The sequence below is a fragment of the Pelecanus crispus genome, chromosome 3, assembly GCF_030463565.1.
Source record: "Pelecanus crispus isolate bPelCri1 chromosome 3, bPelCri1.pri, whole genome shotgun sequence".
In the NCBI taxonomy this organism is placed as follows: Eukaryota; Metazoa; Chordata; class Aves; order Pelecaniformes; family Pelecanidae; genus Pelecanus; species Pelecanus crispus.
This window is the reverse complement of record NC_134645.1, coordinates 127,206,906-127,220,801: the sequence shown is the minus strand read 5'-3', so window position 1 is coordinate 127,220,801 and position 13,896 is coordinate 127,206,906. Positions and strand designations below refer to the sequence as shown.

General features: G+C 45.3%; 1 protein-coding gene across 1 annotated transcript; it reads right to left on the bottom strand.

The window, feature by feature from the left end:
- Positions 1–3,792: 3,792 nt before the first annotated feature.
- On the bottom strand, positions 3,793–9,652 carry LOC104028436 (opsin-5). Its single transcript, XM_075708502.1, has 4 exons — positions 9,580–9,652; positions 6,365–6,658; positions 4,935–5,266; positions 3,793–4,140 (listed from the first exon to the last, which is right to left on the bottom strand). Exons 1-4 carry the CDS (start codon positions 9,650–9,652, stop codon positions 3,793–3,795), a joined length of 1,047 nt encoding a protein of 348 aa, XP_075564617.1.
- Between the last annotated feature and the right edge of the window lie 4,244 nt (positions 9,653–13,896).

Here is a 13,896-nt window from a genome sequence, read left to right as displayed (position 1 = left end):
TAAGTCATTTCCCTTAGCAACTTCCAAAATAGTAGATCTTTTTGTATGTGTAAGACATGTTCTGTTTTGCAGAGGTGCAAGGAATACAGGCAGGACAAAGGGCTGAAGATTTGGAGATCCTAATTTACACACAAGAATTGACTTACTGCAGTGCGTTGTCTGTCATGAAAGAAGCTATGATAAAGCAAGGACTTGGGCATAGCACCAAGTCCCAGGCCAGTGCCCTAACTGAGAAACAAACTTTACTCTTGACTTGCAGTTGTAAAGTAACCTCCCAAGCGTGGTCGATGATCCAGAGAACAAATTACTATAAGGGAGTAGCAATCCATTCTTCATGTTTCACAACCTTCAGGATTGGTGCTTTTGCACTTGCATTAAGCTGTTCATCAGTCGGTGCTTTACCATGATGAGCAGCAAGACCGTCTCTACTGTGTGGGTAAGAGAAGAACCCAAGACAAAGTTTAAGTGATTTCCCCAAAGTCGCACAGTGTAACCAGCAAAGCAATGGGGTGGAACCCAGGTCTCTGCAGCGTTAGCCTCATGCTCTAACTGCTACAGCAATGAACTCCCTTAAATAATTGATCTCTGTTCTGAAATGAGTCACATTTAATTTTACAGATGGAAAAGTGACTATTAATAGAAGTGATCTAGTTCTGTAAGTTATTCCTGTGCTGAGATGGACAAACTGCCTAGAAGGTTTTTTTTCAAAGAAAGACACTGAACTCCAATTTATTCTAACGCAAATCAGGGTGCTCGTTGTGTTATTTAACTTTATATGTCATCACCCGAGTAGGGAGCTCCATTTATCCTCAACAGAGAGAAAGGAGCTGAAGGTGGCTCGCTCAGACGTGGATGTCTGCATTGTAAACTTCCACAGTTTGGCGAGATAACTCGTAGTATGCGAGCAGGTTAGATGCTCTTGGAGTTTGCACCTTAAATATTTGTATTGGGATGACTGCGCTAGTGATTGCAAACGTGAGATGCCCAGATTCGCTCCAGAGGTAAGTGCTTGCATTCTGCTTCAGTGCCTTAGAACATCACTTAGTTGACGACGGAGTCCAGGGCTGGGCAGGAAATACCATCAAATTTGAGTTATAATTTGACCATAAATCAACTTCGTGAAACTTAAGAAAAAACAACCAGTCCCCTATATAGTATGCTATACTTCCTTTCCTAGTTCTCTGGTCAAGGGCAGCCCTGCCTTTTATATTTTCTGTATATAACATAAAACCATCTAAAATTCAGACTCTCTACTGGGGAAGTTTTGATTTGCTTCTCACTGAGTCTGAAAAATGAAAAAAGAGATCTGAGCCATATTTGATACACAAACTTGTGTTTGTGGACTTGTGTTTGTGGACTTTGATTTTTAAAAATGAAGTACATAAACAGGTAACAAATCAGGCTATTAAAGCATTATATTTAAACATTAACAATATACAGATGTTTTGGTTTTACAGAAATTTTGTCTGTATTGCAGTGGCATATTTTTCATATTACATACACTTTAAAAACATTTACAAGTGGATGTGGACCTGTTCTGCTCCTAAATTTTTCACAGAAGCAGCTCTCGTTACATGACATTATTAATGTGCATCTCGTCGTTCCGCTCACAGATCTGCAATTAGCAGATAGGAATCTCGCATTTATTTTAAACATCAAGCAACTGAGCAAGTGAAAGCAAGAACTCTGAGGTGGAAGATGATTATTAAAATACAGTTTCATTTTCCTATCAGGTTATTTTTTAAAGCTGAAAAAAATGCTGATAATTGACATTGACTATACGGAGTCCCTTTCCAACACGTTAACATTTTCTCCACCCGCTGACAGACTCCTCTGCCCCCTCTTTCGCTTTACGCTATTGTCCCGTTTGCATTTCCCTTTGCCATGTCTTCGGCCTCCCCACAAACACACTTCCATAATGCTCTCCTGCCTCTTCTCCTCTTCCCAAATATTTTCCTTCAGCTTTCACATGCTCCCCTCTCAGTTACTGGTGTTTTCTCCTGCTCCCCACATTCCTCTTCCCTTTTCCCATTTTCCTGTGCCACAGGCTGTCGGAGGTGACTGTTTCCCAGAGGATGCTTCACTTCTTCATATTTGGGACAGCAGACTGAGCAGACTCTCATTCCGTACAGAGCACCTGTGAGTGACAGCCCAGGGCAAGATAACGTCACCCTGGAGGCCAACTTAATTCAGGAGCTTTTCCCAACTTTTTGCAAATAAACCTAGTTTAATCTAGTGGAATATTTCTGAGAGTTGGCGACACTGCCAATGGCAGGACTTCAGGTGAAGGCAAGCAACTTAAAGTTTTCTAACGCCCGACTTAGTAATTAATTTGTGCCTTAGTGTATGTTACAGCCCAGGTCTCATTCTGTTTGTTCTTTTGTAATCCATGCTCCACAGTAACAGAAATTCTCATAGCCACAGAAGTGTTTAAGCCCATCTTTTAATCCTGTTCTTGGCCTTAGCTGTCATTTATAAAATGAAACTAATGAGGGTTTGAGTGGGGTAGAAGTTTTCAAGATTGTTTTAGATTGTGGTTTAAAATCTCTGCCAAATCTGCCTGTGATTTAACTCTTCTTGTCTTCACCAAACCGAATGCAAAAATAGATGTGGCCAGCTGAGCAAGCAGGGGAAGCAAGAACTGCTGCAGCTATCAAGCCATATTTTGTACGTTTCAAACCCCTGAAGATATGTGTTTATGTCCTTCAAAATCACAAACAGTAAGTCAGAGAGAGAGAGATTTAAACTGTAGGAGCTCATCATTTCCACCTCAGAATCTCTTTCCTTATAACTGGCTAGCAGGATGGTGTTACGGTGGTACATACGCATTGAACTGAATCGGCAAACTCTGTTCTCAGCTGCAGTTGTGTCAGTGCTCCAGCCAGCGGGGAACGCAGGAGCTCAGGAGCTCCCGCCAACGCGCTGAGAGCTAGGACTGCGTCTGCAGGGTTACTTACTGCCGGGCAGGTTAGCTTGGGGATGTCTTTTGGCATGCTATACAGAGTGCTCCTCCAGAAAACAAATGCTCCGGCAGCTTTCGTGGTAGAAGAGCTGTTACACCTCAGCCAGCAAGAGCGTAAGCGCACAGTTCCTTCTGCTAAGAGATTCCTTCCCTTCTCATCGTGCTATTTGTGACAGCAGAAGGCGTCCTTCGCTGACGGCCGCATTCCCACCTAACCTCTACAGACTAAGGCTGCTCAACTTTTCGAGCTTGTGTTTTGAGGAGTTGGAACTATACCTCTGATGGAGCAAGGAACTGTAGATCTCTATAAGACATTTTGATAGCAGCCACTTTATCATCTTTTCCTGGCAGTGAATATTTCTTGCTACCCATATGGTTTTCTGTCTGTATGGCTGGAAAGCTACACTCTCAGCTGTATTTATTTGGTAACACTTTGTTTTCAACCTACGGTTTTCTCTGATGGCTGTTTTACTGATAGAGCCAAGAGTTTGCAGATAGATGGCATTAGTAAGTCAAAAGTATAAGAACAAAAAAAGAAAAATAATAAATCCTCTTTTAATTATAGCTGTTTCCCTGAAAATGTTTAGTTTACATGTTTTTATGTTTAGTACATAAATCTATTTCCTCTAAAGTGGAAATTCTTGAAAAAAATAGCAGGTTTTTTTGTCGTGTAGCTTAAGGAGTATTTGAGAGTTGCTTAAAAATATATACTTAAACCTCTGTATTTGACACAAGATATGCAGTGACAACCCCACGTGCTGCATTCCTACTCATTTGGAGCCATGAGTGAGCCCAAGTTTCGACCTATGTTGTGAAACCATCGCTGCGTTTCAGCGAGTTGCAGCTCCCTGGTTCTCCACCTTTGCAGCTGAAGAGAGACGTACGCTGTCTCTCCCACTCCACATCATCGACACAGGGTTTTCAGCGGAGTTGTCGGTGCTGAAGAAATGAACTCGCCAGCCGCAGCAACACTGCAATTGTTTAATTTCACGACGGAACGTTTTGCTGAAGATGTAGTAAATAAAAGGGTTATACGCTGTTGAAGACTTGGCAAACAGACAGGGCAGCAGCGTAACAATGGGCTGTAGGGAATCGCTGGAGTTAAATATGGACCAGAAGCTGGCTGCTGCATACGGTGTCCACGAGCTCAGGAAGCCGACCGAGATGAGCACAGCCATCTGAAAGGGAAACAGGGCTTCAGTTCTCAGCTTGCACTGGCTGGGTCTGGTACGTGGTGTGTGGAGAAAACCACACCTGAACCAGCCGAAGTACCTGAAACTGTATGCTGGCTATGTTGTGACATGAGCACAGGTAACACTGGACAGCGCATATATGCTTTTATTCCCGCCTAGCAGATCTACACCGTGGGTTTCTTACGAGGCAATTGTTGTTTTCCTCTCCTTCCCTGACTCTGGCTGCAATATGTCATGGGAGACCAGCCCAACCAGAAAGTATAGCCTAACAATAGATTGGCCTGTAGAAAGCTTGGGTCAAATCTGCTTTTCCACAAGAAATGAGCAATTGAAGTGCTTATTTGAAAAAACATTGTATTAAAAAATCCTGTTTCCATACAGAGTTTCTGTGTAGCTCTCACTCAGAATAGCCACTCTAGGATGACAGAACAAGACCTTCACCCCAACTACAGCATGAATGGATTCAACAGCTACTCCAGCATGATCAGAAATCTATATGTTCATGAAAATCATGTGTGCAACTGCCTAAAGAAGGTTTAACAAGCTGTGTTGTACCTACAATATATAATCCTGACCAAGCTACTGAAATGACAAGGTTTCCAGGACCCCCCTGCTCCTCTGAGGAGGGCAGAGTACAGCTGAGACTGGAAACATGTCTCCATCTTTGGTCAATACTAGACAAAAGCAATGAAGGGTCATCATGAACCATGCATAAGCAGAGCCAGTTCTCTGCAAGCTCTGGATTACTGCAGACTCTTCTCATCACTTGGATAACTCACCAACGTCAGCTTCTTCTCCAGTTTAGCTGCATTAGGGATCCTGTCAATATTCTGGATTTCTTGGTATGCTTTATGAACCTTCCAGGCAATTCCCAAGTAACAGGCAACAATGGTCAGTGCAGGCAGGACTGTGCACAGGAGGAACATGCTCAGGATGAACGAAAAGCCATTGGAGGAGTTGTGGAACTTGCTCCAGGCTATTGTACAGGAGATGCCAAACGGCTCAGGACCATAGTAGCCCCAACCTACCAAGGGCAGAATGGCCCAAAGCAAGGAGTAGAGCCAGATGAAAGTAATCAAGACACGAACAGTGTTCTTGGTGATTTTGTTACCTGCAACGAAGAGGAAGAGCAAGCATAGAGACCTCATCTCAGCAACAAGGTTTTTGCCACAACTTCTCCAACAGAAGGATGGTGGCTACAAATATGCCTGGGCTGCTGCTGCACTTCCCTAATCTTTGGTCTTCTTGAGAAACATAACACAGAACGTCCATGGATTGGGTGAGACCTCAGTGCAGCCCTAAGTCATAGAATCACAGAATCACTGAATGCTTTGGGTTGGAAGGGACCTTTAGAGCCCACCCAGCCCAACCCCTGCAGTGACAGGGACAGCTTCAACCAGCCCAGGGTGCTCAGAGCCCCGGCCAACCTGGCCTGGGATGTTGCCAGGGATGGGGCCTCCACTGCCTCTCTGGGCAACCTGTGCCAGTGCTTCACCACCCTCACTGTAAAAAATTTCTTTCTTATGTCTAGTCTAAATCTATTCTTCTTTAGTTTAAATCCATTATTCCTTGTTCTGTCACAACAGGCCTTGCTAAAAAGATTGCTCCCGTCTTTCCTATGGGCCCCCTTTAAGTACTGGAAGGCCGCAATAAGGTCTCCTCGCAGCCTTCTCTTCCCCAGGCTGAACAACCCCAACTGTCCCAGCCTGGCCTCAGAGCAGAGCTGCTCCAGCCCTCAGGTCATTTTTGTGGCCTCCTCTGGACCCACTCCAGCAGGTCCATGTCCTTCTTGTGCTGAGGGCTCCAGAGTGCTGATCCAAAGTTTAGGAAGTCAGGCAGCTTTACAAGATCAAGTTGACCCAAAATGTACTGTGCTCCCAGCCCAGGAACACTCCTTCCTCTCAACTTTCTGTATATTTGCTTGCACACAAACAGGAAGATAAGACAGTCTGGTCCAGCAAAAAAGTTTGGGCTCTGCACCCTCAGGTAGTTTCACTTGGTATTACTGAGAAGTGAGAAGCCTCACTGTTTAATAAGGAATTTAATCAGATCCTTCTAGGAACATTAGAGGTCTGATATTGGACTAAAAGTTGGGGCTTATTCCTACAGTTATTGAACTGATAATCCATGCCATATTCAGCAAAGTACCTCTCTGAACATAATAGCCCAAACGCACCACCACAAGGTTACCAGGAACGTAATTACTTACTGTTAGATTTGGATGAATTGGTAACAAGGAATCGAATCACGGCCATGGCACACAGGGTCATCATGCTGCAGACACCAAAAAGGAAACCCATCAGGGCATAATATATGCAGGACGCATCTCCTCCCAGCCAAGCATGGTTCCAGGCAGATGCAATGGCCAGCGGATACATGCTGATTGCCATTCCAATATCTGCTACTGCCAAGTTGACTGTAAGCAGCTCTGGTGACTTCAGGAGGGAAGAGCGCTTCACAGCTGTAGCAAGGACAGCTGAATTTCCAAGGATTGTCAGGATGGCTGGAAGAGAAGAATCAGCACAGACAATAATATCACATAGTTAGCATGCCTGTGAAATGTTTATATAGACAAAGGATATGAAAAGTGCTGGTTGTTGGCTTGGGACTGAAGTCTAGAAGACAGGACAGAGTGGGACCCTAGCCAGAATTCAGTCTCCCAGGCCAACACCGTACTGTGCTGATGCTTTGAAAACACGCTGGTGCGTACCTGCTATGCCCTGCTATGAAACTTTGTTCTTCTGCTGTTGAAGAAACTTGTTCTCTTAGATAGCAGGTAGGAAATACCACCTGGATGGCATTTTTGAGAGCTGCTGCACAGCTCAGCATCCTCACCACAGCAACCACTGTTTTGCTTCAGCCAGCTCTTGGGTTTCAGTTCCTGCCCCCCTGCTAGGCAGGGATTTCCCAGTCAGGCTGTGTTTCCGCTATGGACCTGCCAGAGCAAAGAGCGCTTCAGGTTTCTGTTCACAGCCTCCTGTAGCGCTGGCCAGCCTTACCGACTGGGCAAATTTTGTCATATGAAGAGTAGACCGTATCTCGCCCCTCACTATCACCACGCTACAGCTCTTCACTTCCATGGGACACACCCTCTCCATGCACCATATCCTACCTATTCCCCTGGGGCTCCTATCATGTGGATAGCCCACACCCATTCGCTCCACTCTCTTACACTATCTTGCACAACATATTATCAAGTAAAATGGGCCTATCCACCTTCCTTTTTCCCCCACTTACTTCTCCTTCCTACTGAAGAACTCCAGCTGTCCTGCCTGCTTGTCCCCTCCTCTCATCTGGTGCCCTCCACTTCCCAAAGCCTTCCCTCTTTGCAGCGTGTCTTCCACTGGAACCCCAGCACAAGCCTCCTGGACTCTGAGCTGCCTTGATAGTTGACATGTGCTGGCTGGGCAGCTCAGGGTCCTCACCGATCAAGCGGCTGAGAATCACTGTGTGCCACCGTTCAGACACCCACACTATTCTGGAGGTCTCTGAGTGCAGTCAGACAGACCACAGAAACTGTTTAGCCAGGGGCATGCAACAAGACCAGAGACTGCTTCCCAAAAGGACCTGTCAGACGTACATTATTCAGATATGCCGTAGGGCTTCAAAGCCTTCGTGACAACAGTGTCAAAAGTACACGTAGCAAACAACTCATTTTCTCTTTTCTGTCAAGTGAACGTTGTGCTGGAGCTATATTTTCATCAAAGGTTTTCCTGAGAAGGTGTCCTCTAAAGTCAGAAGTGAAGTAGGGAAACAGAAGAAGATTCTGTCATGTTCCCTTGTCACTGTGAAAGCAGAAAGGCTCACAGATACCCCACAATAAAGTGCCCACAAAGGAATAATAATTATTATTTATTATTTTTATTTATTTATTATTATTATTTATTTATTATTATTATTTATTAATAATAATAAAGGCACATGCAACAAAATGGAATAAATACATTGGCATAAACCCAAGAATGGGAAGAGATGCCAAGAGAAAGCCTTAAACAGAACAGAGGTACAAATCTGAGACCCCGCATCCCTCATTCATTCCCTTTCTAACCACGCACGTTCACTTGGCACCTCAGCATATGCTTGAAGAGTTCCCTGAGCTCGCAAGAGTTGCATGTCCGCACACACAGAGATGCCCACGGTGGCTTGGCACGGGACCGCTGGCTGACAGAGAGCAACCTGTGGCTTGGTGGGAAGAGCACTTTCCTGCCAAATGACAGCCGCAGGTTGGGACATCCTCAGGCTTCAGGAGGAAAATGAACCCAGTTCGCTTTCTTCTGTGAGAGCCCTAAGCACTACGCAAGAGGTAGGAAGCAGCTCTCAGTCTTACCATCAGGGGTGGACATCCAGGCCCAGCCTTTCTTTCCCTCTGACAGATGCTATTCCCCTCCACCCTGCTGCCTGTGAGGCTGCTGGCTGGCAGAGGACAAAACTCTGAACTGCATCTATGGACTTACTTTTGTGTGAGAAAACAGCTGGCATCCTGACTTGCATTAAATGAAAAACCCTTCGCTGTTTTGCGGATAGTGATTTTTCTCACCCTGAGTTGTACTCTCTGCTGTCAGCACAGCTGAGGGGACAGCAGAGTGCAGGGAAAAGCGTGTAGAAACGGGGGGAATGTGAAATGCTAAAGCCCAGCATTGCTGCCTCTCTATTAAAGCGCATAAAATATACACTTGTCTTAAATGCATCTCAACCAGGGTTTTCGAATGAGCTGAAGGGAGGCAGGTACTCGCATATTAGCAAAATACAGTTGGACTGCACGCCTAAACCAATTCAGCTCCTCTCCGAATCTACGATAGTAAACAAATCACCCGGGTACACGCAACAAACAGACAAGGGAAAAATGCTTAGATAAAGCCATGCTGGAGCAGACTGGCACATATTCCCACTTGTATTTCATTGTAAATCTGCCTTCAGCAGGGCAAACAGGCCATTATAAAAACCAGAACTGCTATTTGGCAACCCTTCGCTATTTTATACCAGTTTATCCTACCAAGACACAGCTGCTCTTCATGCATAATGAACACCCCCCCCCGCCCCCCCGGCAAGGGTCAGACCAAAGTTGCTCTCCCCTGATCAGTCTCACGAAACGGGCTGCCTCATCTCTCAACTCGCAGGGCTGAGATGCCAGGATAAGTGGTAGACAACTTATTTTGAATACTTGTGATGCCGCAGAGGCAAACTTAAGCTGGCAAGTCTTCAGCATGGAAACAAAAGATTGCAAATCTGAGAGCGGAGATTAATCCTGGCATCCAACCAACTCGAAGGCAATAAGCAGGAACCTGTGTGGGAGCAGATTTTCTATCATTTCCCTCCAGCTTCCCTCTGGAGCTGCCGGTGCCAATCACAGCCCCCACAGGGCAGCCCCGGTGTGTCCGCTCCTAGGCTCGAAGCAAACACGCCGGCTGTGAAGGCAGAACTCACCTATGATCAGAAGAAAGACCCCAGCTCCATAATCCACTACCGGGTGGAGTTTGGAAATGAACTGCTCCTCCATTATCCCTTGTGGAAGTGGGTGAAAGTTTTAAATCAAAGGTGAAGGGACTGCAGGGGCAAAGAGACCCTTCCTCATGGCTTTGCCTGCTGCAGATGTGAGCCGGGCAGTTGGGTGCTGTCTGTGTGGAAGGACCCTTCTGCTTTCTCCTCTCTCCCTCCCTCTGTGTGGCAGGGGAGAAGCCTGGAGTGAGAGAAAGGCTCCCTCCCTGGGGACACAGAGTGAAAGCTAGGCAGAGCCGCTGCCAGAGCGATCCCGCCTGCCTGGCTGCCGGGCTGCAGAGCATCTCCCCACCCACCCCCCCCCTCACACCGCGCTGCTCCTTGGCTTGTCAAGCAACTTCACAATGCAAATCCCTCCAGACTGCCATTGCTGAGCAAAAACAATTGTTGTTCAACCATCAGCAGCCTTGGGAAATAAATCCAGGCTGAGGGATCAGGCAGGGGAAGGAAGGTTGGGAGTTTCGTTTTCCAGCTTTATGGCTGTGTATGGGAAGTGTAATTTTGGGGTGGGGGGTGATCTCTATGTTGAAGTATTAGAGGAAAGCTGTTTGCTGCAGGGGTTCGGAAGGGTCCCAGTCCCACACACACACTTTCAGAGCTGCTCCAGGGCACAGCTGGAGGATGCTCAGCCCAGTGTGTGCAGCTCCAGAGCACCACAGCAGAACCAAGCTCTGAGTTCACTCCAGTGACGCTCCAGTGTTTCTTTTTGGCAAGCAAGCAAAGCAATGCCTCACATCCAAGTTTACCTTCTCCTTATAATATCTGAGCCTGAAATCATCATAACGCTCTCTCAGTCTTTATAAACAATGCTAAGTTTTGCTCCAGGCTCCAAATATGTGTTACAGGCTCATCTATCAATTTACATATGTGGGTCTTGATTTTGGTGCATGCAATTCACAGCTCTGTAGTTGCAATGCCATGAACTTGACTTCTAACCTGGGCAGCACCCAGCCAGCACATTGAAGAGCTAATCTATTCTAAATTATTTAATTCCAGTACCTGGATATGCTAAACTGCATTAGCATCATTGTCTGCTTGGCCTATTTTACTCTGTTCAGACATAGGCAATTTTAAGATCCCAAGAGCACATAGGCATCTCATGTGCAATCTAGGTGGAATTTAGGTGCTTAAGTATAGCAATACCAGCCTAAATTCTGAAATCCTTAGGAATCTGAGAGACTTCAGAAGCTTTGAGTTTCACCAGAAAGCAAAACTGGCCATGCACAGGTATGCTGCCATCTCAGCTTTGCTGCATCTCTCTGTGCTTGTTCCCCACTGAAGCTGTCTGGGATTTACACACCAGGGATCCCTGCGCTGAAGACTTTGAGGAGTTTAATTCAGCAACCAAGTACATGCAACACAACACATATAGCACAGGGCTCAGCAGCACTCACAGACTTCTCAGGGCACATTTGTCCTAAAAGCTTAGCCATCCTCCCTGAAATAGAGAAACCGGTTCCTTCCTCTGTTTTCAGAGATGTGAACACATTTTCCCTGCAAGAGTGTTTTATTCTGCAGTTTACAGATGCATTGGGGTGAGGAAAATGCCATAACAGAAAGGTGCTTTCCTCTCCACTTGAAGCTGGATTGCACCACACCTAAGTCAGAAGACTGGAGGGAGAGAAAACAAATGGTATCTGACTCTCTGTGATGCTGAAGGGAGCCCTTGCTCCAAAAGTTAATATATTTTACAGTGAACAGCTATGGAATAAAGAAATATGCAGGGGTAATGGTGGTTCAGTATTGGCCACTTGCTACAGCTTCAAAGTGAACCAGTCTTACAGAGGTGCTGCTCAGGGTATAGTTGCCACTTCAGAGAAACAAAATCCCTGTATCTGGGAGCACAGCCCCACATCAGGATGCCCCGCTGTCAGCGTGCTGGGTGTTACGAGTTTTGTTCTTACTAAATCTGCCTCCAGCACTGAATAGAGAACTTGGATACCAAATTCAGCACTAAGTCTGCTGTCACAGACACAAACCTTACTTTTAAAGGAGACTGAGCACTACTAAGGGTTAGGTGGCTTCATTAGCCCAGCAATGCTCTAGTTTCCAAGTCCTGCTGCCAGGAGCTGGATGTAGGCAAGACATAGCAGAGGAGAGCAGAGAGGGAATGCCAATTTTTCCATCAGAGAATAGATACTGTACCTCCTAGTATTATCAGAGTGGAGGTTTCAAGAGATGCTACAACCCAGTGATTCCCATCCTCAGAAAACATTTTCCCATGCTAAAGTACTTCTTGACTGAGGCTGGCTTATGTGTCGTCAGCTCAAGTGTTTCTGAAAAATTCCCCCAACCCATCCCATATTGCTCCAAAGTCAGTAGAAGCACAACAGAGTCTGCAGGTATTCATGGCATAGATAAGTACCAGGAGATGGAACAGTCTACTGGTTCTTCTCCAGAGCTTATAAAATTCTAATGCAATGACAGAAGTTGCTTGTCTGAAAAATCTGAGCAGATAAGACAAAAAGGTTGTGACATTCCTGTTTTAAACTGGACAGCTAGGAAGGCATGAGCTATGGGTAGAGGGAAGACAAAATGAGTAGAAGGAACTTTGAGTCTTGTCTGGGTAAAGACTGATGTCCCAAACCTTGATCCAATGAAAAGAGCACACAGAATCACAGAATCACTGAGGCTGGAAGGCACCTCTGAAGATCATCTAGTCCAAGCCCACTGCTGAGAACAGGATCAGCTACAGCAGGTTGCTCAAGGCTGTGTCCAGCTGGGTTTTGTGTATCTCTAAGGATGGAGACTCCATAACAGGTGGAGCTCCTCTGTGGGGAACTTGTTCCAGTGCCCCTCTGTGGTCTCATTCAGTGTCTCATATGGTTTTTGAATAACGACACCACCTAACTCAAGAAATCAAGCACCTACTCATTAGCTGTTCGGCGCAGATGTCCTTCACCGAATGTTCCTTGGCAGCAGATAGTCAGCTGAATGTGGTTGGTTGCTGCAATGCCTCTCAAGCCTTGGGTGTATAAGCAAGTAAGCATCAGTTTAGACCAGGAAGGTAGGATACATACAATATTTATTATAAAACGAAGTTCTCATATCAGAAAAGGCTAAAAAGGGGCAGATATGATGTCTCAAAAACATGCCTAGTAATGCCTCTTAAATAATTTGATCAAATCAGTCTGTTCAAGAAAGAGGGTTACAATTTGATCCCAGTTTGGGGAAGAAATGTCTGCTAGAGTCAGCAAAAGATGCAGTAAATCCTGTGACAGAAAGTAGAAGATTGCCGTATTCTGACAATTCATCCGGTATAGTGCACACAAAACCATAATATTGGTAAATTAAACAATGCCAGATCACCACAAAGATGCTGGAATTCAACTGTTCACCTTGTTAAATTCACAGAACAGTTGCTGGAGCTGTTTTGGGCTGGGCCAACGAGCACTGTCCTAAGTCCTTCCCAGGCACAGGTCAGCTAAAATGGGCCCAGGACCATTCCCAGTAAGCAGTAAGGTCATCGGTTTTGAAGACAAAGTGACACTGTTTAGTTCCCTGGCACAGATGTTGCCCATGCGTTTTGCTCTTATCGTGGGAGCAAAGCTGAGAAATAGATTCTGAAAGTGCAGTCATTAGATGAGAAGTGACTGTTTTAAAGGATTGTTAGCGCTCAAATAGAACTTATAATTCTGATAAAGAAAATTCTTTGGAAAGTTGCCTGGCCTGTGCTATGCAGTCAGCTCACCTAACATTTCGTTTTGGCCTTTCTTGGTGAAAACACAGCAGAGGGCTCAGTTCAAGGAACCTGATGTCACCCAATCCAAGCCACATCTCCTGCTTTCCCCCTTGTTGCATGGTCCATCCTCTCACTACTGAAATAAGATACTAAATTTCTTTAGGCAAGCAAAGAGAAACCAGAGGCAAGATTAAAACTTTTTGCTGAGAATTTAATTACTCCATGGAGACCCCATTAGCTACATCAGGAGCCTAGTCCTCTTCCAGCTTTGTGGGCACCTTAGATTACACTGTGTGGATATTTCATGCTGGTTTAGATGGCATTTCATTTATTGTGAAACCCTGAACTTAGCGTTCACATGGGGTAGGATTACATCAACCGTTCAGTTATGAAATGGAAGAAAATAAAATAAATGATTAAAACCAGAAGAGTTGACTGATCCCATACCCAGTGCATTATTCATGTGTCATTTAACAATAGTAAGTTGTACCCAGCATTATCTTTCTGCACTTCAGATCAATTTAGATTATCTGTTTACAACCAAGGCACAGTCAAAGGTTATA